Raw genomic sequence first — 27,247 nt, forward strand, 5'->3', positions numbered from 1 at the left:
ATTGTTGCTTCCCTCTGTGTCTTAGGTTCTGTGCCCCCCAGTCCTCCTCCACGTCGCTCCTCACCTGCCCCCTCTCCTCCTCCTCCTCTCCCCTCTCCTCCTCCTCCTCCGGTTGGGAATGTCAGCAGTGGCCGGGCCTCTCCTCCCTGCTTCCCCGGCTGCCCCCCAGCATGCAGGCCCCTCTCCTGCTCCTCAGCCTGGGGCTGGTGCACGCTGTGACTCTGCAGCCCCCCGATGAGTTGCTCTGGGATGGGGTCTCTCTGTTTTCCAGGGGAGAGTGGTCGGAGGCCCGGGACAAGTTGCGGGGGGCGCTGCGGAGCCTGCGGGAGGTGCGGGGCGTGCGGCTGAGGTGCGGGGAGGAATGCGGGCTCCGAGGGGCCCAACTGGAGGAGGCGGTGATGGAGCGAGCGGACTGTCTGCTGAGCTGCGAGCGCCTGCAGCTGGGGGAGCCCTCCCTGTACCGCCTGACCCAGGACACGGAGAGGACCTTCCGCAAGGGGGCGCCCTACAACTACCTGCAAGTGGCCCACTACAGGGTGAGACGGGGCGACTGATGGGGCAGGGTGGTCTGCATGGTGGAGATGCCATAGTCTGCAGGACATGCCATGACACTGGGGCAATAGTCTGCAGGACATGCCATGACACTGGGGCAATAGTCTGCAGGACATGCCATGACACTGGGGCAATAGTCTGCAGGAGGGTGCAGTGACACTGGGGCAATAGTCTGCAGGAGGGTGCCATGACACTGGGGCAATAGTCTGCAGGAGGGTGCCATGACACTGGGGCAATAGTCTGCAGGAGGGTGCCATGACACTGGGGCAATAGTCTGCAGGAGGGTGCCATGACACTGGGGCAATAGTCTGCAGGAGGGTGCCATGACACTGGGGCAATAGTCTGCAGGAGGGTGCCATGACACTGGGGCAATAGTCTGCAGAGGGGGGCCATGACACTGGGGCAATAGTCTGCAGGAGGGTGCCGTGACACTGGGGCAATAGTCTGCAGGAGGGTGCAATGACACTGGGGCAATAGTCTGCAGGAGGGTGCCATGACACTGGGGCAATAGTCTGCAGGAGGGTGCCATGACACTGGGGCAATAGTCTGCAGGAGGGTGCCATGACACTGGGGCAATAGTCTGCAGAGGGGGGCCGTGACACTGGGGCAATAGTCTGCAGGAGGGTGCCGTGACACTGGGGCAATAGTCTGCAGGAGGGTGCCGTGACACTGGGGCAATAGTCTGCAGGAGGGTGCCGTGACACTGGGGCAATAGTCTGCAGGAGGGTACCGTGACACTGGGGCAATAGTCTGCAGGAGGGTGCCGTGACACTGGGGCAATAGTCTGCAGAGGGGGGCCATGACACTGGGGCAATAGTCTGCAGGAGGGTGCCGTGACACTGGGGCAATAGTCTGCAGGAGGGTGCCATGACACTGGGGCAATAGTCTGCAGGAGGGTGCCATGACACTGGGGCAATAGTCTGCAGGAGGGTGCAATGACACTGGGGCAATAGTCTGCAGGAGGGTGCCATGACACTGGGGCAATAGTCTGCAGGAGGGTGCAATGACACTGGGGCAATAGTCTGCAGGAGGGTGCCATGACACTGGGGCAATAGTCTGCAGGAGGGTGCCGTGACACTGGGGCAATAGTCTGCAGGAGGGTGCCATGACACTGGGGCAATAGTCTGCAGGAGGGTGCCGTGACACTGGGGCAATAGTCTGCAGGAGGGTGCCGTGACACTGGGGCAATAGTCTGTAGGAGGGTGCCGTGACACTGGGGCAATAGTCTGCAGGAGGGTGCCGTGACACTGGGGCAATAGTCTGCAGGAGGGTGCCGTGACACTGGGGCAATAGTCTGCAGTCCAGGACTGGGTCCCATGTGTGGGCAGATTGCTTTGCATGCAGGCAGTGTGTAGCTGGCTGTCAGGGATGCAATACTCTGCAGGGTAGGGAAAGGTAATCTACAGCTCTGGGTGTGATGATCTGCAGTTGGTCCCAATGATGCTGGCATCACACTGATGGAGACATGTGATAGTCTGCAGTCCAGGCTTGTACCCTGCAGCCAGAGCGTCTGGGGAAATGCAATGGTCTGCAGGGAATCATGGATACTTTACTGAGGGGGTCCTATCCACAAATGCCGGATTTTGGGTACAGATGTGGCAGCTCTCGGGTTCTGGATGCCATCAGTGTATTATGTTTGGTACAATGCAATACTCTGCAGAAAGAAGATGAGACTATGGAGGGGTGAGTGACACCTCAATGTCTCATTCTTTGCTGGTGGTGAGTTTTGGAAGCTGTCTAGGAAAATTATCCAAGGGGTTAACTACCCAGAATGCATTGCTGCTATGTAGGGGCTTGCACACGTGGCTGTGTATATGGCGGAGGATGGGGGGAGGCGCCATCTGTTTATGGAGACAGAAAATAAAACAAAATGTAAAAAAGTAAAATCTACAAGAATCAGCCAAATAGGAAAAAAGCACCCACATAGGCTGGAGCGTCTCGGAGTAAATATCTGCTCGCTAGTCACTTCTATTCTCTTCTGTCCAGTAATTAAAACCTCATCCAACCATTTCATTTCGGGGAAAGCCGAGTATTATCACCATTCACCTGGATTTTGACTCCTGAACATTTTCAGGTTTGTGTTTGAGTCTGAGAGATCTGGGGGAATCCTGTATCCGACCTGGAAGGACCATTGTCATCCAACTTTCCCAGAAACAGATATTAAGTAACAAATGGCTGCAATGAATTTATAGCTTGTTGACCGGTAGGAAGAACACATGAGCTCAAGTGTAAGTGGGTGGGGTAACATTGACTCTAGGTCCTGGTGGGATAACATTGGCTCTAGGTCCTGGTGGGATGTGGGATAACATTGGCTCTAGATCCTGGTGGGATAACATTGGCTCTAGGTCCTGGTGGGATGTGGGATAACATTGGCTCTAGATCCTGGTGGGATGTGGGATAACATTGGCTCTAGATCCTGGTGGGATAACTTTGGCTCTAGATCCTGGTGGGATAACATTGGCTCTAGATCCTGGTGGGATAACATTGGCTCTAGGTCCTGATGGGATGTGGGATAACATTGGCTCTAGATCCTGGTGGGATAACATTGGCTCTAGGTCCTGGTGGGATGTGGGTTAACATTGGCTCTAGATCCTGGTGGGATGTGGGATAACATTGGCTCTAGGTCCTGGTGGGATATCAGTGGATCTAGGTTATGGTGAGATGTGGGATAATATTGGCTCTAGGTCCTTGTGGGATAGCATTGGCTCTAGGTTCTGGTGGGATAACATTGGCTCTAGGTCCTGGTGCTATGTTGGGTAACGTTGTTTCTTGGTCCTGCAGGGATGTGGGGTAACAATGTGGGGTAACATTGGATTTAGGACCTGATGGGATGTAAAGTAACATTTGCTTAGGTCCCGGAGGGCTGGAGATATCGTTAGCTCTAGACTCTAGTAGTATGGAGGTGTTATTGGTCTAGGTTCTGGTATGACGCATATATGACTCTAAAGTGTTGTGTGATGGAGGCATCATTGGCTCTAGGTCAAAGACAGACACAGACAAATGAAGGTCCCCGAGCAAGAACAGTATGAAGGTCCCCGAGCAAGAACAGCATATGGGCCATTTGCAGCCCAATGTGTCTGTGACATAAGTTTCTTTGGAGGTGGAGGTGGCCTCTCGACATTTTAAGCCCTTGTGAGGATGCACAAGTTGCACCAATGGTGTGTCCACCCCTGATCTAGATTCTGGTGGGATGGAGTAATCAGTAACTCTAGGTCATGGTGACATGGAGGTATCATTGGCTCTAGGTCCTGGAGGGATGAAGGCATCATTGGGTCTAGATTCTGGCTGGATGGAGGCATCATTGGCTCTAGATTCTGGCAGGATGGTGGAGCCATTGGCTCCTAGATTCTGGATGGATGGATGGAGACATCATTGGCTCTAGATTCTGGCTGAATGGAGGAGTCATTGGCTCTAGATTCTGGATGGATGGAGGTGTTATTGGCTCTAGATTCTGCAAGGATGGAGGTGTCATTTTCTCTAGATTCTGGCTAACTGTATAGAGATGTCGTTGGCTGTAGATTCTGGCTGAATGGAGGTGTCATTGGCTCTAGATTCTGGATGGATGGAGGCGTCATTGGCTCTGGTTTCTGGCTGGCTGGATGGAAGCATCGTTGGCGCTAGATTCTGGCTGGATGGAGCTGTCATTGGCTCTAGATTCTGGTTGGATGGAGGCATCATTGTCTCTACTTTCTGGATGATGGAGCTGTCATTGACTGTTGATTATGGATGGATGGGAGGGGTCATTAGCTCTAGATTCTGGATGGATGGAGATGTCATTGGCTCTAGATTCTGGCTGCATGGAGCTGTCATTGGCTCTAGATTCTGGCTGGATGAATGGAGGCATCGTTGGCTCTAGATTCTGGATGCATGGAGGTGTCATTGGCTCTAGAATCTGGCAGGATGGAGGAGTCATTGGCCCTAGGCTCTGGCAGGATGGAGGCATCATTGGCCCTAGGCTCTGGCAGGATGGAGGCATCTTTGGCCCTAGGCTCTGGCAGGATGGAGGCGTCTTTGACCCTAGGCTCTGGCAGGATGGAGGCGTCTTTGGCCCTAGGCTCTGGCAGGATGGAGGCGTCTTTGGCCCTAGGCTCTGGCAGGATGGAGGCGTCTTTGGCCCTAGGCTCTGGCAGGATGGAGGCGTCTTTGGCCCTAGGCTCTGGCAGGATGGAGGCGTCTTTGGCCCTAGGCTCTGGCAGGATGGAGGCGTCTTTGGCCCTAGGCTCTGGCAGGATGGAGGCGTCTTTGGCCCTAGGCTCTGGCAAGATGGAGGCGTCTTTGGCCCTAGGCTCTGGCAGGATGGAGGCGTCTTTGGCCCTAGGCTCAGCAGGATGGGGGGCGTCTTTGACCCTAGGCTCTGGCAGGATGGAGGCGTCTTTGGCCCAAGACTCGGCAGGATGGGGGCGTCTTTGGCCCTAGGCTTTGGAGGAATGTGGAGTTTTAGTTTTGGTGGAGAAGACAACGGCTTTAGATTCTGATGGAGCTGAAGTCTAATTTCTGGTGGGATTGAGCTATGTCAGTTTTCCCCTCACTTTTCACAGCTGGAGGAGTTGGACGAAGCGGCTGCCGCTGCCTACACTTTCTTTGTGAGGAACCCCCATCATGAACAGATCCAAGGTGATGTTACCCGGTACCGCACCATGAAAGGGGTTGAAGAACGAAGCTTCCGAGACCTGGAGGAGCCCCCGTACAAGGTAACAGCTGATACTACAAGTCACAGAGTTCCTCGTCCTCATTAGTATCCATTGCTCCTGTTTTTTCTTCTCCCGACTGACCACCATAGTGTCCTCTTACCCCAGGCTCTCTTTGCCCAAGCGTTGCCTCTACTATCTCAGGAGCGTCCGACCACCGCTGTCCTGAGGCTGGAGGAGTCTCTGAGCTCCTGTCTGTCTACTCTTCATGATTGCCGGACCCTCTGTGAGGGATTACGAGAGCACGAGAATGAAACCCACCGAGACTTCCCCGAGGTCATTGCAGGTATCAGTAGATGTCTTCTCTGCCGGTCCGTGACCTTTAGTCTCCCTGTCTGTCTCTTTGTTCCTTTATATTGATGTTCACTCATGGGGTGACCCCAAAAATATGACTATAAACCGGTTTCCAAGGGTGATTTGCAGAATTTTGGAAGCTGCTTTGGTAAACGGGGGGGATCACTTTGCTCATTTGTGTGGCCGTTTTTTTTATTTTTGGGTGATCACCAATGTTTGTTCTCCCCCCCAGAATATTATTCTCGGGTCTTGCAGTGTAAGCAGCGATGCGCCCTAGAAGTGTCATTAACGCCGGGACAGAAGCGCTCCCCCCAGGACATCCTCGTATCTCATCTACAGCTGCTTCAGCGAGGATATTCCCAGCGTAAGTCGCCTTCTCTGGCTGTGCGCCACCTTGTATTGTAAAAACTACAACTCCCAATATGTACTGATGGCTGCAGATCATCAAGGCATGCTGGGAATTGTAGTCTCAGACCCGTTCTCCCTCTTGTCCTTCTGTCTTTACAGTTGGGGCCTGGGAGTCGGCTGCGCAGATCGCACGGTCGCTACTACTTTTCCATCCACATAATGAGACCTTGGTGGAAACTCTCCGCGGATATGAGCAGAAACTGCAAAGTAAAAGTGAGATCAGAGCACGCGAGGTAATGACCGCGCTGTGAAAAAGTATGTGCCCCTTCCAGATGTCCCCAACTGCGGCATGTTTGTCCCACGCATAGTATATTAATTGCATTATATGGCGAAAAGTGAGAACTGGTTGATTCAATGTGATCTCCACAAATCAATCTTGAAAAGAGGTGCTGCAGTATAAAGCATGGAGGAGGGGCAGATGATCAGCAGGAGCCTCTGATGAGACAGGGTGTGGATATCAGACTTTACCGGACAGTGCAGTAAGCTCGGGTCAAAGATCATCGCTGAGTTGGAACTGATCACCACAAGCTAGACTCGAAAAGCAAAGCTGCAGTATAAAGCATGGAGGAGGGACAGATCAGCATGCAGAGTCTCCAGGGACAAAAGGGATGGATATCAGACTATGTCAAATTCTAATAGACCACGAAACTGAGCTGGAGGCACCGATCCCTCGACATCAATGAGAAAATCCACCCTCCTCTCAGTGTTTTTTTTTCTGTTAATGATGGAAAATTCCTTTAAATTTTCCCACTTTTTTCCCCATTCCTTTGGGCAATGTCGCTTGTTTCGAGGTTCTAGATTATGATTTGTGTCTTTCTTTGCAGAATATCGCGTCGTACGTGCGCCAGACGCTGTCGGAGAAGAAGCTGTTGTATTACGTCATGGAGAACCTGGGCATCGACTTTCAGGATCCGGTCAGACACATTTATTCATTCATCGTTTATTTCAATGTTCCTTAATGCTCTTCCTGAGGATGTGGATACAAATGAAAGGGTGTGCAAACTTTTGTGGTCTATGTAGCTCAGAAAAAGACCGATAAGAGTTACGAGCTCCTCCATTAGACCGTCAAAGCGAGCTCACTGAGTTTTTCTCAGTTAACCCATTCTGCAGCAATAGACAGTGCAATACAGAGGTTACAGAAGGCAAATGGTGCCACATTTTTAATAATAATAATAATAATAATAACAATTTTGTTTCTATAGCGCCAACATATTCCGCAGAACTTTACATTATAGAGGGGACTTGTACAGACAATAGACATTACAGCATAACAATAATCACATAGATCATAACTGATAACAAGAGGAATGAGGGCCCTGCTCGCAAGCTTACAGTCTATGAGGAAAGAGGTAGACACGAAAGGTGGGTGGTAACAATTGCTTTCATTGTTCGGCCCAGCCATAGTGTAAGAATCGAGTGTTCCTGTTGCTGCTTGAACCAGTTAACAGTCTAAATATGTAACAGTACAGACACAGAGGGCTATTAAATGCACAAAGCATGTGAGAACATGATGCGAGGAACCTGGTTATAGTAAAAATTTAGAATGTGCCACACAGGGATAGATTAGGTAAATGTGTTGAGGCGATCGGCCAGTCTGAACAAATGCGTTTTTAGGGCACGCTTAAAATTGTGGGGATTGGCAACTAATCATATTAACCTGGGTAGTGCATTCCAAAGAATTGGCGTAGCACGTGAAAAGTCTTGGAGACGGGAGTGGGAGGCTCTGATTATTGAGGATGCTAACCTCAGGTCATCAGCAGAACTGAGGGCACGGGTAGGCTGAGACAAGGGAGGAGATGTAGGGTGGTGCTGAGCCATGGAGAGCTTTGTGGGTGAGGCTAATAAGTTTGTACTGGATTCTGGAGTGGATGGGTAGCCAGTGTAAGGACTGGTACAAGGTAGAGGCATCGGTGTAACGATTGGTGAGGAATATGATCCTGGCAGCAGCATTCAAGACAGATTGGAGGGGGGAGAGTTTGGTAAGAGGGAGACCGATTAGAAGAGAGTTACAATAGTCGAGACGAGAATGAATAAGAGAAGCAGTAAGAGTTTTTGCGGAGTCAAAAGTAAGAAAAGGTTGAATTCTAGAAATATTTTTGAGGTGCAGATAACAAGAGCGAGCCAGTGATCGAATGTGGGGGACAAAGGAAACCTCAGAATCAAGTATGACCCCCAAGACAGCGGGCCTGTTGCTGGGGAGTAATAGTGGAACCACACACGGAAATGGCAATGTCGGGTATAGGTACATTAGTAGCGGGAGGAAACACGAGGAGTTCAGTCTTTGACAGGTTCAGTTTCAGATATAGTGAGGACATGATGTTAGACACAGCATTTAGACAATCACCGGTGTTTTCTAGAAAGGCTGGCGTGATGTCAGGAGAAGAAGCGTATAATTGGGTGTCATCAGCATAGAGATGGTACTGGAAACCAAATCTACTGATTGTTTGACCAATAGGGGCAGTGTACAAGGAGAAGAGGAGGGGACCTAGAACCGATCCTTGAGGAACCCCAACAGTAAGGGGAAGGTGAGAGGAGGAGGAACTGGCAAAAGATACAGTAAAGGAGCGGTCAGAGAGCTAGGAGGGGAACCAGGAGAGAACGGTGTCCTTGAGGCCAATGGAATGGAGCATAGTGAGGAGGAGCTGATGATCCACCGTGTCGAATGATGAAGGGAAGATTAGAGACAGGCCTATAGTTAGCGGCACAGTTTTGGTCGAGGGATGATTTTTTAAGTAGTGGATGTTTGATGGCATGCTTAAATGAGGAAGGAAAGATACCGGAAGAGAGAGAGAGGTTGAATATTTTTGTTAGGTGAGTGGTGACAGCAGGGGAAAGGGACTGGAGGAGATGTGATGGAATGGGGTCACTGGTGCAAGTAGTAGGGCGAGAAGATGCAAGGAGCCTGATCACTTCTTCATCGGTTACTGGTTCAAAATCAGAGAGTGAGCGAGATGCAGTGGGGGAGGGAGGACAGTGCATGGTATGAGGGGATTGGGAGATAATTTCCTGTCGGATATGGTCAATTTTTTCTTTGAAATAATTAGCCAGATCGTCCGCATGGAGAGCCGTGGTTGGGGCCTGCACTCTTGGGTTAAGTAGTGATTTTAATGATTTATAGCCCCAAACACATGTATTTAAGAAATAAAATAAAGTCTTCAAAGCTGTTCAACCCCTTTTAGATGCAAGTAATATACTTTTCTTTGAATTTTCCCTTTTTTTCCCAAGATCTTTCCTGGGTGTCAGTGAAAGGGAACATTTGTTCATGCTCCTGTTCGGACCTAATACTTCTCACAGCTGAGGGTTACTAACAGGCTGGGTTTCAATGATACATTTTTTCTCTGCACCGATACATTGTAGCAAACTATCAGCACAGGACATAATTTTGTGTTGCTGATGTGCTTAGTATATAACCCAGGGATCACTCCTTGGGATCATACGGGATTCTCAATGTTCGGACCCCCAGCGATCAGTAACTTAGTCCTTATTTTATAAGTATTGCACAGTTGTGTGATTAACCCTTCTAGCCCCCCCAGCCAGAATATAAACAACGCCATTTTCTTCTCTGTGGCCGGTTCTTATCGATGTGACCCTCTGTCTTTTTAGGATCTTTGGACGCCAGAGGAAATTATTCCAGAGAGTCTTCGAGAGAGAATCAGGTGAGGTCACCCCCTAAGGCTCAGCAGCATCGGGGGGACGCAGGGGCGCAAGTTACTAAAGGAAAAAAAATAAAGTACCAGTGATGTGTGACGCCTAAGATCCCGGACGGGTCAAATACCCCGAACATCTGGCCAAAATCCACATTGAGCTGATTGGGCAGCATCAACATTGCGTCAATTGGAGGTAGAGCGAGAGCTGTAGGGGGCCGCACCGCTCTCCGTCCATGCTGCAACTTTACTTTTTTCGGGGGACATTATTACTTTTGCGGGACGCGTAACGTTTTAAAGGGCATTGATATTTTTTTGAAGGGGCCATTATTTCTTGTAAGGGGGCGCTCGCCTCACCCGGGGCGCTGCTCCTCTGCTCCAATCAGAACACAGATTTTCTCTGCGATATACTATGTATAATAAGGTATTTTTATTTTTTCTGTCTTTTTTAAACTAGGGCTGAGCGAGCAGCTGCGGAGGAGGCGGGCGGTGAGTACCCTGCGACGTATTGTGCCACGTTTCGTGCTGTCACCGTGTGACGGTATAGACATACGCCTATATGGCCGCGCACTTTTACACGTCATTGGACGCCGCGACCAGTAAACACGCGTCATGTCCTGCAGGGCAACTCCCATACGAGGAGGTGACGGTCGCACTGACCCCCCGGCAGATGAACGGGACCTCCAGAGTCACCTTGGATGGAGTCCTTTCTGACGAGGAGTGCGAGGCATTGCTTGGTCTCGTGCAGGTACGTGAAGAAGGAGTAGTATCAGGTTCCCAGGAGAAATGGAGCAATTTTGGCTTTTGGATTTTTCTTTGCGTTATTGTCTTTACCTTACGGGTTATCTTCAGGAAGCGGAAGCCTCCGGAGAAGCGTTGAAGAGAAGACGATCCCCTCACACGGCCCACGAGAAAATCCAAGGCCTGACCGTCCTGCAAGCCCTTCAGGTACCAGTCTGGGGCAGTAAGAGCGGGTCCTTCCACTAGTCTGATGGACTAGTTTCTGTCTCTGGAAACGCGCTCTCTTTAGGGTATTGTGCACGTGACATCTTTTTCAGGCGGATTCCTGTGTTTAAAAAAAAAAAACAATGCACAGAATATTCAAAAGACCTCCTGTCGCTCATGTTCAGACTTTGTTAATTCTGTTTAATCACTTCAGGCTTTGAAAGCCACGAGGAGGAAAAAAAGTGGCCTGTCTGGCTTGGGAGTTGCCCCTATTTTATATATAGAATGTAAAAAAAAAAAAAATCAAAATATAGCAAAAAACTATGTGGGAAGCCAGCCTCTAAAAAACACCGGGTGCACATTCCCAAAGGTACGGTATGTGCACAGAGCTGTTTGTTTTTTGGCTGAATTTTTGGACCAGAAACTCTCAAAAATGGGGCACACAAACTCTAAAAACTCTTCAAAACTTTGGAGTTTCTGCTCCAAAAACCCAACAAGAAATGTCGTCATGTGCACATCCACCTTTAGGGTGTAGTCATGTAATGCCTGTTTTAGGAGTTTTTGGAGCGGATGTCCCCCAAAATCATCCTGAAAAACTGCTACAAAACTCTCAGAAAAATCTTCCAGTTAATTTCTGTAACAAATCCATTTTGCTGCTCATAGGAGGAGTTTTTGGGGGAGTTTCTTTTTGTTTGGTTTTTTTTTAACTGAAGTGGATTTGGAAACCGCTAGGAAGACATTAATAAATACCTGTCACTTTTGTAAAGAGATTTCTCACTGTCCAATCAGAAAGCTGCGAATAAACTTTGCCCCCACATCCGATCACTGGCTCGCTCTTGTCATCTGCACCTCAAAAACATTTCTAGAATTCGACCTTTTCTTATTTTTGACTCCGCAAAAACTCTTACTGTTTCTCTTTTCCATTCTCGTCTCGACTATTGTAACGCTCTTCTAATCGGTCTCCCTCTTACCAAACTCTCCCCTCTCCAATCCGTCCTGAATGATGCAGCCAGGATCATATTCCTCACCAATCGTTACACCGATGCCTCTACCTTATGCCAGTCATTACACTGGCTACCCATCCACTCCAGAATTCAGTATAAACTTATTACCCTCACCCACAAAGCCCTCCATGGCTCAGCACCACCCTACATCTCCTCCCTTGTTTCAGTATACCACCCTACCCGCGCCCTCCGTTCTGCTGATGACCTGAGGTTAGCATCCTCAATAATCAGAACCTCCCTCTCCCGTCTCCAAGACTATACACATGCTGCGCCAATTCTTTGGAATGCACTTCCCAGGTCAATACGATTAGTCTCCAATCCCCACAATTTTAAGCGTGCCCTGAAAACGCATTTATTCAGACTGGCCTATCGCCTCAACACATTAACCTAACCTATCCCTGTGTGGCAGAGCCAAAAGTTTTACCATAACCAGGTTCCCCGCATCATGTTCCCACATGCTTTATGCCTCCATTAGCCCTCTGTGTCTGTACTGTTACACACTTAACATTATGGCTGGTCCATACAATCAGGGCAGCTGTTACCACCCACCTTCCATGTCTCCCTCTTTCCTCATAGACTGTAAGCTTGCGAGCAGGGCCCTCACTCCTCTTGGTATCTGTTATGATCTATGTGATTATTGTTATGGTGTAATGTCTATTGTCTGTACAAATCCCCTCCGAAATGTAAAGTGCTGCGGAATATGTCGGCGCTATAGAAATAAAATTTATTATAAACTCAAGAAAAAATAAACCCAAACTCTTCAGGGAAAAAAGAAAAACTCCCTAAAAAGTAGCGTTTCCTGAGGCAGTTTCTGCTTGAAAAAGTTTTTTTTAACTCCCCATAACCCTCCAGCTTAGGTTTCAGACATAATGGCTCCCGTATGGTAATTACTGCTGATTCTGGGGATCTCTTTATAGATGGTTTCCTCGGGATCGGTGGATCGCCACCGCGCTCATTTTCTGTACCACGCCACGGAGCGCGCTCGTGTTCTGACACAGTCGTACTTTGAGACCGGGACGTTGCATTTCTCGTACTCGCAGCTCGTGTGCCGCTCGGCCATTTTGGGTAAGTGAGGCTCCTGCTGTCTATCACTATGGCCGGCAGCCTCATATACTCCCCTATGTGCCCCTTTAACTTCACCCCCTCTTTTCACTGTCAGGGGAGCAGGAGGGGCGCTCCGATCTCAGTCACCCCGTGCATGCAGACAATTGTATCCTGGACCCCGAGGAGAAGGAGTGCTGGCGGGAGCCCCCGGCGTATATCCACAGAGACTATAGGTGGGTGAACACTGCGCCCCTAGGACCCCCCCATGTATTGTGACGGCATGATTTCCATCAAAAAGGTGAAAACTGTTTTTCAAAATATTATTTCTATGCTGAGATAGAAGGAACTGAAGTTCCAGGCCGCAGAGCCTGAGGCTGCACTACTTCCAGGTACCTGATTCTACAGCCAGCAATGTACAGGAAACCAAAGAGGATAAAAGCCGACTGCAAAAATGCATTTATAGCTCAAAATTAATTCCTTTAAAGGGAAAACAAATGCCCCCATGTGGCTCCATATCCTTTAAATCTGCGTTACAGTCCCATTGGAATGAATGGGAGCCTTCTGGCAATTTATTGTTACCCTTTTCTTACAGTGATTGGTGGAGGCTACACATCCTCCATCAGTGAGATCTTCCGACCTGTCACCTTCCCTTTTAAAAGGGACTTGACATTAGTTTAATTAGGACTGATCACCATAACCTCTCTGTGATTTATTCCGCCTTAGTGGGATGCTTTATCTGAATGACGACTTTCTAGGGGGCGACCTCTTGTTCACAGAAATGGACGGGACTACGGTGGCGGTGAGTGTGAGATTTGTAATGGCTTTTTATTTATTTTTTTGGAGGTGCAGTACCACTGGTCGCCTGCAGGTGATGCTGCTGATGTATTCTAGTGAAGAGCAGCTGATAACAAGAACATAAAAATAACTAAAAGACATTTCGACACATAAACCACAATAAAGAAATTATAGTTTATCTAAAAAAAAAAATATTTATCTTACCACAAATTCTGCACCGAAGGCTTTGAAACAATGAATTCCTCGAATTTCCTTTACTTTTTTGAGCATTTTATAATCCAAAATATCTGAAAATCAGAGAATTCTATTCACCAACTTGAGCTCGTTCTTTATGCTAATTAAAATGCTCTTCTGTCTGATTGGCAGACAGGAATCACATGACCATTTGGTATCAATATTTGGTTTAGGGGGTGGCAAACTGGGCAGCTGCATAAGGGGATTCTAAGAACAGAACCCCTGAATTTACCATTTGTTGCCTTGGAACACCTGGGAACATAAAATTAACCCCCTTTACCACCTTACACCACCAAGGAATATACAAATAGCCTTTTTATTCCCATAGACCACCACGAAATTTTGAAATTATGGTAAAAAACAAAAAACAAAACTTTGCATCCTTTAATCCGACATTATCCAATAATGAAAAAAATGCCATTATCAAACATTCTGGATTATCAAATGCAAAATTAAAGCCGTATGAACTAAAGGCTGGAATCTATCTACAAATAATAATGATCATACGGCAAAAAATCCGAAAAGCAAACTCCCTGGTGGTCGTTCAATTGAAGCACGCTGCAGTCATCTTCCTCCTGCCCTGAAACAGCTGATAACAGAGAGGAGTAGAATTAGGCAAAGTTCACACGTAGCGGAACTCTCGCAGAAATTACCGCGAGAGTTCCAGCATTCCATTCCGCTGGAAAATCGCATTTTAAATTCCCGCGATTTTCCCGTGGAAAAATTAGCATTTTGCAAGCGTAATTAGCTTGTAAAATGCTAGCGTTCTCCAAGCGATCTGGAGCATCGCTTGGAAAACTGATTGACAGGTTGGTCACACTAGTCAAACATAGTGTTTGACAAGTGTGAACAACTTTTTACTATTGAGGCCGCCTATGCAGCATCAGTAGTAAAAGATAAAATGTAAAAAATAATAAAAAATAAAAAATGGTGTTATTCTTATCTTCCGACGTCCTGCGCAGCCTTCCCGCCTCTCTCCACGCTCTCGTTCCCAGTAATCCTTTGCGAAAATGCCCGCGATGACGTCCGTTCTCGCGGGATCGCGACGTCTCGCGGTAATTAGCGATGACGTCGCGCAAATGACCGCAAGACTTCGCGATCCCACGAGAACGGACATCATCGCTCGCAAAGGCTTACTGGGAGCGTGGAGAGAGGCGGGAAGGCTGCGCGGGACGTCGGAAGGTAAGAATAACAATATTTTTTATTTTAATTCCATTTTTTACAGGGATATGGTACCCAGAGCCCGGAGGACAGTCTCCTCTCCTCCGGACCGTGGGTACCATCCGCAAATGTTCTGCTTACTTTTCGCATGGTGTGCACAGCCACATGCGGGAAGTAAGCAGAACAATGCATTCCTATGGGTTGCGGGATCGCCGCGATTCCACAAAATTAATGAGCAAGCTGCCTTTTTTACCACGAAGCGATTCCGCCGCGGTAAAAACCGCAGCATTAGCACAGCATTGCGGAATCCCATAGGAATGCATGGGATGCTTATTTTTCGCGTTTAAAACCACCGCGGAACCGCGAAAAAAACGCCACGTGTGATCTCAGCCTATGCAGTTATGTGTGATGTTAATATACACACTTTAGTACTCATGATATTAGGTCTAAAAGTATCATTTATTTGTTGATTTATGAAAACAAAAAAAAAATTATAAAATTCTGCCTGCTGCCACCACTAGGGGGCGCTGAGGAGCTTAGTGCATACAGTGTGATTATTGAGATCTGTGTGTTCTATACTCCCTCTAGTGGTGCCTGCGGGAAATGAGCCTTCTATCAATAAAACCTATGTGTGCAGAGGATTTGGTGCTCTGTACCAGAATTTTATATTTAGTAATCTGCAGTAAAATATATATATATATATATATATATATATATATATATATATATAATCTCTCAGATAAGTGGTTAATAAAAATGTTAATTGAGTCCTCTGTATTCTCCGAGCAGGCAGAGGTCCGCCCCCGCTGCGGCCGCCTGGTCCTATTCAGCTCGGGGGGTGAGAATGCCCATGGGGTTCGTGCCGTGACACAGGGGAGAAGATGTGCCATTGCTTTGTGGTTCACGGGATCGGCAGAACATGCAGAACAGGTAACACCAGTCTGAGTAAATGTCAGAGCCGGACCTGCATCCCCGCGTCGTCCGCATCCGCCTGCCTTGTTTTTACACCTTTTTTTTTTTTGACATTTTCAGGGAAGTTATGCTCATATTGTATTATTTAATGATAAGTTTTTCCTTTTATTGTATCTTCTCAAACTTTCCACTAAAAATGTATTATTTACACCAAGTCCTCCTCCGCTATTTTTATTTGAAGGGGATGTTGTCCGCACCAACTCTTCTTTTTTTTGTAAAAAGCCCAGAATGTTTAAAAGTGTACAAAATCTACCCTTGCTGCTGCTCTTCTAGTAACACCTGGGTCCCATGGATATGGGATGGAAAAAAACAGCTCCCGGGAGAGATCTCACCCAACTTTCCCAGATTCCTGAATGGTAATATGATTTTTTTAGTTGTTTTTTTTTAGTACGAGGAACAAATGGTGGAGATGGGCAGGGAAGACACAATCGGTGCATGCAGTCCTATACACCTTAGACTCTGTAGGCTCCATCGTTTTTGCGTGCAGCAATTTTTTTTTTTTTCCCCCTTCCCAAGTCAAAACCATAGACCCTTTAGTGCAAGAGATGGACCACCCCTACTATAAATCAGTAGGATTTGCCTGGCGCTGCTGGTGTCCATTGTGCAGCGGATTCCATCACAGGAATATGACATCCGACTATTAAAAATGGAAGCGCAGATGTGAACATCAGGGAGACTAAGAATGCACAGCCAGAAACCTATGACGTCATGCCTTCCCGATGACGTCACCCCCTCCCGATGACGTCACCCCCTCCTGATGACGTCACCCCCTCCCGATGACGTCACCCCCTCCCGACGACATGACGTCACCCCCTCCCGACGACATGACGTCATCCCCTCCCGACGACATGACGTCATCCCCTCCCGACGACATGACGTCATCCCCTCCCGACGACATGACGTCATCCCCTCCCGACGACATGACGTCATCCCCTCCCGACGACATGACGTCATCCCCTCCCGATGACATCATCTGGTCATGGAGCAGTTAATGGATGACCGGCTGCCTTGCAGATATCTGCCTCACAGGCTCGCGGCGTCAATATGGCATCCCATACTAATATGTTTTTGTTTTTCTCCCCTTTAAAGGAAAGAATTAAAGCAAAAAGCATAGTGACGGGCGAGGTCATTAAAGCCAAGGAAGCAGAAGACAAACCCACCAGGACCGGCAGGGAGACGTCCAGGACAGCGACCTCCGGAAGCGAAGGGGCCGAGAAACCGTCCGGACGGCAGCAGAGGAGAAGAGTCGCCAGGAAAATCAGAGATGAACTTTAGAGACCGAGGAAGAGACTGAGCATAGTGCGGCCCCGCCAGACTGACAGGAAGGGGTTAATGGGCCGATGCTCCGCAGATCGCTCGTGCATCGGGGACTCTGCAGGTCTGGGGAGTAAAGGAGTGTCTAATCGGCATCCAGGGCAGCAGGCTGTGGCCTGGTAAGGGTTAACGGGTCGCCGGCTGTGAACATTGCGGACACTTCGTGGAATATGGCGGTGCTGGTCACATGACTGGGCTTAAAGGGGATGTGCGGGTGGGGAGGTTCTGTAAGATTGATGTAGACGAAGGCCAATCTGTGTATAATACAAAGTTCTGCAACTAATCTACTTTTTGCTTCAATTCTTCCCCATTTTCCAGGATCTCTGCCTGCTGGCGGCAAATGGAACCGTTTTTTGATTGCATCCGCTGCCTTATAAACCCTAAAAGACCTAACACTTCTCACAGCTGAGAGGTTGTTACAATTGCATCTAAATTGGGCTCCCGGCTGCTCCATTTTCTCGGCTCTGATACATTGTAACAGACATCTAGCAAGACTCGCAAAAGATTCCCTGAACCCGTGGAACGAACCCTCAGCTGTGAGAAGCCGGGATCAATATCTGGATATGGACGAGAAAGTTTCCATTTACTGACAGCAAGCAGAGGTGATGAGAAATGGTGACAAATTGTTAGAAAGTGGCAGAAGCTTTTTTTTATCATCCGCTATGATGCTTCCTTACAGAACACACGATTAAAGCCGCATGCTGACGCGACAGGCGACGGCTTATAATAGTGTCTGAGCGTTATAAGGGGAGCGGATGATATTTTTTTTAGGATTTCCTATTTCAAATCCCCAGAACTGCAGCCTCTTAATCCATATTATCCGGACTGGCTGATAACAGAGAGCAATGAGCTGTGCAGGTTTAGTGGAGCCAGGAGCTCGGCACGTACGTCGGTGCCGCCATCCCCGCGGAGGACGCTGCGCCGGTCAGCGGTGGGTTAATGATGTACAGTGAGGTTTTTTGTATTTTTCTAATAAAGCCTCCAGTTCGCTCAGTGACCCGGGGGAGAAGTGCATTACCGGCTCTGCCAAAATCACAAGATGTTTTGTACACAATAAGGTGTTTGTGAGCGCGGCCTGGGGGGGAGACGGGAGATGTCTTTATATGGGGACGATGAGAGAGAGAGAGACGCACGGACAGAAAGAGACACTTACAGAAAATCAGACCGCGGGATGACTTTATATGGGGACAATTGAAGAGAGAGATGGACGGAGAAAGGCAGCAAAAACAGCCCAGAGGGCAGAACGAGACCCCCTGACCTTATACAAGACGCCGCCAGGTGCAGCGAGATGGGATACAGTCATGTGGCACAAAGAGACCCCACGCTGCGAAAATCAGATCTCGATATGGAGAGACATCACCGACGAGCGAAAGGGTATCATATATAGAGATAAGGAGCTAGAGACATCAGGGTGGAAAGAGGATGGGAAAATGTAGTATGGGGAGAAAGAGACAGACAGCAAAAATAGCCCCAGACCACCAGGGATGCTGACATTACACCTGACTGCCCTAGACCACCAGGGATGCTGACATTACACCTGACTGCCCTAGACCACCAGGGATGCTGACATTACACCTGACTGCCCTAGACCACCAGGGATGCTGACATTACTCCTGACTGCCCTAGACCACCAGGGATGGTGACATTACACCTGACTGCCCTAGACCACCAGGGATGGTGACATTACACCTGACTGCCCTATACCACCAGGGATGCTGACATTACACCTGACTGCCCTAGACCACCAGGGATGCTGACATTACACCTGACTGCCCTAGACCACCAGGGATGCTGACATTACACCTGACTGCCCTAGACCACCAGGGATGCTGACATTACACCTGACTGCCCTAGACCACCAGGGATGCTGACATTACACCTGACTGCCCTAGACCACCAGGGATGCTGACATTACACCTGACTGCCCTAGACCACCAAGGATGCTGACATTACACCTGACTGCCCTAGACCACCAGGGATGCTGACATTACACCTGACTGCTCTAGACCACCAGGGATGCTGACATTACACCTGACTGCCATAGATCACCAGGGATGCTGACATTACACCTGACTGCCATAGACCACCAGGGATGCTGACATTACACCTGACTGCCCTACACCACCAGGGATGCTGACATTACACCTGACTGCCCTACACCACCAGGGATGCTGACATTACACCTGACTGCCCTACACCACCAGGGATGCTGACATTACACCTGACTGCCCTAGACCACCAGGGATGCTGACATTACACCTGACTGCCCTAGACCACCAGGGATGCTGACATTACACCTGACTGCCCTAGACCACCAAGGATGCTGACATTACACCTGACTGCCCTAGACCACCAGGGATGCTGACATTACACCTGACTGCTCTAGACCACCAGGGATGCTGACATTACACCTGACTGCCATAGACCACCAGGGATGCTGACATTACACCTGACTGCCCTACACCACCAGGGATGCTGACATTACACCTGACTGCCCTACACCACCAGGGATGCTGACATTACACCTGACTGCCCTACACCACCAGGGATGCTGACATTACACCTGACTGCCCTACACCATCAGGGATGCTGACATTACACCTGACTGCCCTACACCACCAGGGATGCTGACATTACTCCTGACTGCCCTACACCATCAGGGATGCTGACATTACACCTGACTGCCCTACACCATCAGGGATGCTGACATTACACCTGACTGCCCTACACCATCAGGGATGCTGACATTACACCTGACTGCCCTACACCATCAGGGATGCTGATATTATCCAATACTGCAATTAGACTAGCATGGCGCTCATATTAACCACTCTACGGCCTAAATCCTGACATAGCCCCTTACTTCCCTGGACCACCAGGAATCCTGACATAGCCCTCTACTGCCCTAGACCACTATGGGTGCTGACATAGTTCTTACTGTCCCAGACCACTATGGGTGCTCACATAGCCCCTTGGGGTATGTGCACACATTGCAGATTTGTTGCGGATCCGCAGCGGATTTTCCGTGCAGAAACTGTGCAGATCCGCAAGTGTGAGACCATACAATGTTAGCCAATGGAAAAAAAATTGATGTGCACAAGGTGCGGAAAATTCCGCACCGAATCCGCAGTGTTCTATTTTCGCAGCATGCCAATTGTTTGTGCGGATTATGCAGCGTTTTTACACCCATTTTATTATAGAAATCAGCAGGTGTGAAAATGCATGCCCAATCCACACAAAATCCGCATAAAATCCGCGTGGGTTCTGACCTGCGTTTTCTGGCAAGAGACGCCGAATCCCGCTCAGGAAATTCCTGAGCCCATGTGCACACGTTGCGGATTGGCCTGTGGATTTTTCCGCATGGAATCTGCATCTCTTGGCAGAAAACGCAGGCCAAATTAGTTGCGGATTTCTTGCAGAATTGATGCGGATTGTCATGCGTTTTTTGATGTGCGGATTTGCCTTACTCAATGTAGAGTCAATGGGTGCAAAAGCGCTGCATTTCCACACAAAGAATTGACATGCTGCGGAAAAAAAAAAACGCCGGGAATCCACGTGGATTTTTCTGCAGCATGTGCACAGCAATTCTCAATTTCCCATTGATTATCATTGGTACTGTACTACACTGCGGATTTGATACAACTCCGTGCGTCCAAAAACGCTGCGGACACGCATCAAAATCGTGTGCACACAGCCTTACTGTTCTAGACCACTATGGGTGCTCACATAACCCCCACTGCCATAGACCACTATGGGAGCTCACATAACCCCCACTGCCCTAGACCACTATGGGTGCTCACATAACCCCCACTGCCCTAGACCACTATGGGTGCTCACATAACCCCCACTGCCCTAGACCACTATGGGAGCTCACATAACCCCCACTGCCCTAGACCACTATGGGAGCTCACATAACCCCCACTGCCCTAGACCACTATGGGAGCTCACATAACCCCCACTGCCCTAGACCACTATGGGAGCTCACATAACCCCCACTGCCCTAGACCACTATGGGAGCTCACATAACCCCCACTGCCCTAGACCACTATGGGAGCTCACATAGCCCCCACTGCCCTAGACCACTATGGGAGCTCACATAGCCCCCACTGCCCTAGACCACTATGGGAGCTCACATAGCCCCCACTGCCCTAGACCACTATGGGAGCTCACATAACCCCCACTGCCCTAGACCACTATGGGAGCTCACATAACCCCCACTGCCCTAGACCACTATGGGAGCTCACATAACCCCCACTGCCCTAGACCACTATGGGTGCTAACATAACCCCCATTGCCATAGACCACCTGGGATGCTGACATAGCCTCTTACTGCCCTAGACCACTATGGGAGCTCACATAACCCCGACTGCCCTAGACCACTATGGGAGCTCACATAACCCCACTGCCATAGACCACCTGGGATGCTGACATAGCCCCTTACTGCCCTAGACCACTATGGGAGCTCACATAGCCCCCACTGCCCTAGACCACTATGGGAGCTCACATAACCCCCACTGCTCTAGACCACTATGGGAGCTCACATAACCCCACTGCCCTAGACCACTATGGGAGCTCACATAACCCCCACTGCCCTAGACCACTATGGGTGCTAACATAACCCCCATTGCCATAGACCACCTGGGATGCTGACATAGCCTCTTACTGCCCTAGACCACTATGGGAGCTCACATAACCCCGACTGCCCTAGACCACTATGGGAGCTCACATAACCCCCACTGCCATAGACCACCTGGGATGCTGACATAGCCCCTTACTGCCCTAGACCACTATGGGCGCTGACATAGCCCCTTACTGTCTTGGACCACTATGAGCGCTGACATAGCCCCTTACTGGCTTAGACCACCAGGGATGCTGACATTAACTACTTCACTACCATAGACCACAAGTTATTCTGATGATAATTGCTTACTGCCTTTTTAGACTGGAAAGGATGCTAACATTACCAGTTACTTACACTAGACCACCAGGAGTGCTGAAACCAACCCCTTACTGTCCTGGACTGCCAGGGATACTGACATTAACCTCTTACTGTCCTAGGCTACCAGGCATGCTAATATTCTGCCATAGAATACTAGTGATGCTGACTTTAACCCTTTGCTACCCTAGACAGTTATGGTCATTGATATTAACCTAATGTACCCCTAGACTATCAGCCATGCTAACATTAATCTCCTCCTAACCTAGACCACCAACGATGCTGCTTTGCATTCCTAGACCACCATTGATACGTAATAATCCCTTATGACCCTAGTCCATCAGATAAATTAGAATTGATCATATTGAGTACACTAGACCACCAGGGATATTGATCTTAGTGAATACACTAGATTACCGAGGATGTCGGTATCAACCCTTAAAGTGACCCTCTCCTCCGATAGTAAATGTGACTATACAATTCTCATATATAGTCAGTCTTTAGACCTACTGGCTCCTGGCTATGTAGACGTATCTCCCCCAATAAAAATGACACCTTTCTTGTAGAGATCCCATGTGGCAGTCATGAGAAATCCAGTGTAGATGCCATATGCAAATCAGGCTGGGAGTCCACTGGGGGCGTGTCGGTATCCTTGGAAGACGCAGTGACATGCCCCCCAGTGCACTTCCAGCCTAATTTGCATATATCTTCTACAGTAGATTCCTCATGACTGGCACACCAGATCTCTACAAGGAAGATGTCATTTTTATAGGGGGACAAGCACCCATGCAAACAGACCGCTACGCCCATTAGTAAACTAGGATACGCCACCTCTGTCTCACCAGGGGAAAAGGAAGATCTGTGCTGCTGACCTGTTTACCCCACAGAGCGTTGTTACACTGGATACAACTGCAACAAACCCTCAGCTGTGTGCGAGAGTGTTGGCAGCGAATACGATGGCCAAGAACCATACTGCCCAAATCATAATCCTCTCCGCATAAACTGTGTTATTCCAGACGTATGCCCATATGGCGTCACATCAGACCAGATGTCCCACAACACGGCAGCAATTTATACACAACCCCCAGCGAGTGTCCTGCAGCCCGAACCAGACAAGAACAGCGCGACTGCCCTCCGCTGACCGCCATGTTTCATCCGGGCCACAAATTGTATGAGAAAGTGGCGCAAAGATGTAACATAATGCAGCAGACAAATCTTATAGACCTCCAAATATTTCACATAGAGAGAGCGGAGTGCTGAGAGAACGGAGTACTGTGAGAGTGCTGAGAGCGGAGTGCTGAGAGAACGGAGTGCTGTGAGAGACCGGAGTACTGTGAGAGTGCTGAGAGAACGGAGTACTGTGAGAGAGCGGAGTGCTGTGAGAGTGCTGAGAGAAAAGGAAGTGCTGTGAGAGTGCTGAGAGAGTGGAGTGCTGAGAGCAGAGTGCTGAGAGCAGAGTACTGTGAGAGAGCTGAGAGACCGGAGTACTGTAAGAGTGCTGAGAACAGAGTGCTGAGAGCGTAGTACTGTAAGAGTGCTGAGAGCAGAGTGCTGTGAGAGTGCTGAGAGAACGGAGTACTGTGAGAGAGCGGAGTGCTGAGAGAAAAGGAAGTGTTGTGAGAGTGCTGAGAGCGGAGTACTGTAAGAGTGCTGAGAGACTGGAGTGCTGAGAGCCGAGTGCTATGAGAGTGCTGAGAGCAGAGTACTGTGAGAGAGCCGAGAGACCGGAGTACTGTAAGAGTGCTGAGAGCAGAATGCTGAGAGCGTAGTACTGTAAGAGTGCTGAGAGCAGAGTGCTGTGAGAGTGCTGAGAGAATGGAGTACTGAGAGAGTGCTGAGAGCAGAGTGCTGAGAGCGTAGTACTGTAAGAGTGCTGAGAGCAGAGTGCTGTGAGACTGCTGAGAGAATGGAGTACTGTGAGAGAGCGGAGTGCTGAGAGAACAGGAAGTGCTGTGAGTGCTGAGAGCGGAGTACTGTAAGAGTGCTGAGAGTGGAGTGCTGAGAGAGGAGTGCTGTGAGAGTGCTGAGAGCAGAGTACTGTGAGAGAGCTGAGAGACTGGAGTACTGTGAGAGTGCTGAGAGCAGAGTGCTGAGAGTGGAGTACAGTGAGAGTGCTGAGTGCTGAGTACAGTGAGAGTGCTGAGTACAGTGAGAGTGCTGAGAGAACGGAGTAATGTGAGAGTGCTGAGAGAATGGAGTAATGTGAGAGAGAACAGAGTACAGTGAGAGTGCTGAGAGAATGGAGTAATGTGAGAGAGAACAGAGTACAGTGAGAGTGCTGAGAGAATGGAGTAATGTGAGAGAGAACAGAGTACAGTGAGAGTGCTGAGAGAACGGAGTAATGTGAGAGCGGAGTACTGCAATAGTGCCAATAGAGAGAGCGGAGTACTGTGAGAGTGCTAATATAGAGAGCGGAGTACTGTGAGAGTGCTAATATAGAGAGTAGAGTAGTGTGAGAGTGCTTATAGCAAGTACTGTGAGAGTGCTAATATAGAGAGTGGAGTACTGCGAGAGTGCTGAGAGAGTGGAGTGCTGTAAGAGTGCTAATATAGAGAGGGGAATACTGTGAGTGCTAATATAGAGAGCGGAGTGCGGTGAGAATGGAGTGCTGTGAAAGTGCTGAGAGCAGAGTACTGTGAGAGCGGATTACTTTGACAGTGCTGAGAGCGGAGTGCTGAGAAAGCAGAGTACTGTAGGGGGTTACAGAAACTGTCCTGAACCTCCAAACTTGCCCTGGTTTAGTGTGTGTATTTGTACAATTGTGTATATATTGTTGGCTCGTAATGATGTGTGCAAAATCTGTTATGTAGATATGTATATGATTAGGGAAAGTGTAGTGTACAAGTTTGGTCACTAGATGGGGGTATTATAGGTGCTTAGTGTAGGACAAGAGTTCATTTGTGTAAATGGTTAACTGTAGGAGGGGTTAGCTGGGTGTAAGGTAGAATCAGGGCTAGGTAGCCTGAAGTGCTCGGGCGGGCTAAATGCCCGAGCTACTCAGCGCCTCGCAACGTTTAAGTTGGAACCAAGCCACCCAGAGTCAGTGGGACAGCATAGCCCCAGATATAGCAGCGACAGCATCTACAGGAACTTGGGATAGAGGAGAAGTTACCGCAGCACAGCAGGGCAGGTCGCTCACCATGTGGCAGATCATTGCTTGGGCTGATGCCCTCAGAACAAGGGAGCTGTGAGAGTGCTGATAGAGAGCGGAGTACTGTGAGAGTGCTAATAGAGGGAGCAGAGTACTGCGAGAGGGCTAATAGAGAGTAGAGTACTGTGAGAGGGCTAATAGAGAGAGCAGAGTACTGTGAGAGTGCTAACAGAGAGGCTCTGGATGGATGGAGTTAACTGGCCTCACTCAGCTAATTTGCTAATAAAATTTTTTAGGTTTCAGTAACCAAATGAGTCTCCCGCTGTCTATCCTTGTGTCACTCTCTGAGATTTCACTTGTCCAAGCTGTCTCCTCTGTGGATGTCTCATGTATGGAGGCCCCTATCACTAGTCGTGGGCTGACTCCAGGGGCTTCTGTGCAGTTATTGACATTTCTTGTTCCTCTGTCCTCTGACGGTGTGAGCCGTCCTTCTCCTTGTGCGTCTCTGCTGGATAATCTCTTTAGTGTAATCTGGTGGCTTTTGCTGCTGTCGTCCGCCCTCCACACTCACAATCCAGTGTGTTCGCTATGAGGCACGAGACGCGTCACACATCATGTACAGATCTAAGTACGATATGAACGCCCAAGAAAGTGCACCACAAATCAGATGACAAATGTACCTCTAAAGTAAGAGGGTCCTCTGTCCCTGAGCTATTTCCTAATTATATGTAGCTGGAGAAAATGTGAGCCAACAGCTATGGCTACCACAAGAATAGTTACCCAACAAGTAATCCTGATCCTGAGTTACATCCTGTATTATACTCCAGAGCTGCATTCACTATTCTGCTGGTGCAGTCACTGTCTACATACATTACATTACTGATCTTGAGTTACATCCTGTATTATTATACTCCACAGCTGCACGCACTATTCTGCTGGTGCAGTCACTGTGTACATACATTACTGATCCTGAGTTACATCCTGTATTATTATACTCCAGAGCTGCACTCACTATTCTGCTGGTGCAGTCACTGTGTACATACATTACTGATCCTGAGTTACATCCTGTATTATTATACTCCAGAGCTGCACTCACTATTCTGCTGGTGCAGTCACTGTGTACATACATTACTGATCCTGAGTTACATCCTGTATTATACTCCAGAGCTGCACTCACTATTCTGCTGGTGCAGTTGTGGTATTTGCAGGTACGCAGGATGCAGTGACGAGTCGCGAGACAATTTGGTGCCTTCTAAAATAACGTTTATAAGACTAGAGGTAACTTTCCTCCGTCACGGCCTGATCACCAACAGGGGTAAAACGGGTTGCCCTCGCAGGGGCTCTAAACAAGTAAACACAAATAGGTAGAACATGACTACTCCCGGCAATAGCCGGTCACTATAGGGCCGCGGTATGGCTGACTACGGGTGCTTAATGGTAAAGTCAACTTAGCTGTCCAGACGTCCCTCGCCGTTCGGGTTGGTAGTCTTTCGGCGTAGAAGTTGCTGAGGCGTTGACGGAGTCTTCGCGCCCTCCCGCGTGCTGGTGATACCGGAGCCCCACAGGCCCCGGCGGAGTCCTTGGACGGGTGGTCCGCAGACCCCGGCCTGGGGCAAGCAGTAGCGATGAGTGGTGGCGAATGACAGGCCACCTGTGCAGCTAGCGGCTGCGACGGGGAGTCCGCAGTCAGCCGGGTCCCGGCCCCTGCTGCGGACCGGAGCGGGACAGTGGTGACCGCCGACGGCACGGTACTTGCTGGGGCCACGCGCGAATATGGGGCGGCTGCGGGCGGCGAGGAACAGGCCGCAGCCGCAGGCTGAGGGGTGGCGGCAGCGGCCGCAGGTAGGCTACAGCTACGGGCTGAGACGAGGCGGCAGTGGCCGCGGGTTGAACTGAGGCAGCAGTGGCCGCGGGCTGGAACGGGGCAGCAAGTCTCGGCCGGTCGCCTTGGCACTGTCCCACTGGAGTCCTCTGTGCGCGTCCTCTCTGGCACTGGTGGGTCGGTCTAGCTTCCAGTCGCTCCCACGCTCTCCTGCAGTCTCTGTCCCGGTCTGCTGACTCATCGCCTGGGGAATTCCCCGCCTCTTTTATACTGGTCCCTCCCCCAGCCCATCTGTCTGTCAGAACGGTCCGTCCCCGAATTCTGTCCTCCGGGGACAGTTTCC

The 27,247-nt window shown here is 49.3% G+C and overlaps 1 protein-coding gene across 1 annotated transcript; it reads left to right on the forward strand.

The window, feature by feature from the left end:
* On the forward strand, window positions 1-18,052 carry P3H3 (prolyl 3-hydroxylase 3). Its single transcript, XM_073552962.1, has 15 exons — window positions 1-536; window positions 5,091-5,243; window positions 5,349-5,526; window positions 5,767-5,898; window positions 6,042-6,175; window positions 6,767-6,856; window positions 9,546-9,598; window positions 10,044-10,075; window positions 10,210-10,334; window positions 10,439-10,534; window positions 12,453-12,600; window positions 12,695-12,812; window positions 13,303-13,378; window positions 15,559-15,699; window positions 16,831-18,052. Exons 1-15 carry the CDS (start codon window positions 171-173, stop codon window positions 17,014-17,016), a joined length of 2,028 nt encoding a protein of 675 aa, XP_073409063.1. The 5' UTR covers window positions 1-170; the 3' UTR covers window positions 17,017-18,052.
* The last annotated feature ends 9,195 nt before the right edge of the window (window positions 18,053-27,247 follow it).

The sequence above is a fragment of the Dendrobates tinctorius genome, unplaced genomic scaffold, assembly GCF_039654945.1.
Source record: "Dendrobates tinctorius isolate UK_male_01 unplaced genomic scaffold, ASM3965494v1 ptg000196l, whole genome shotgun sequence".
Lineage (NCBI taxonomy): Eukaryota > Metazoa > Chordata > Amphibia > Anura > Dendrobatidae > Dendrobates > Dendrobates tinctorius.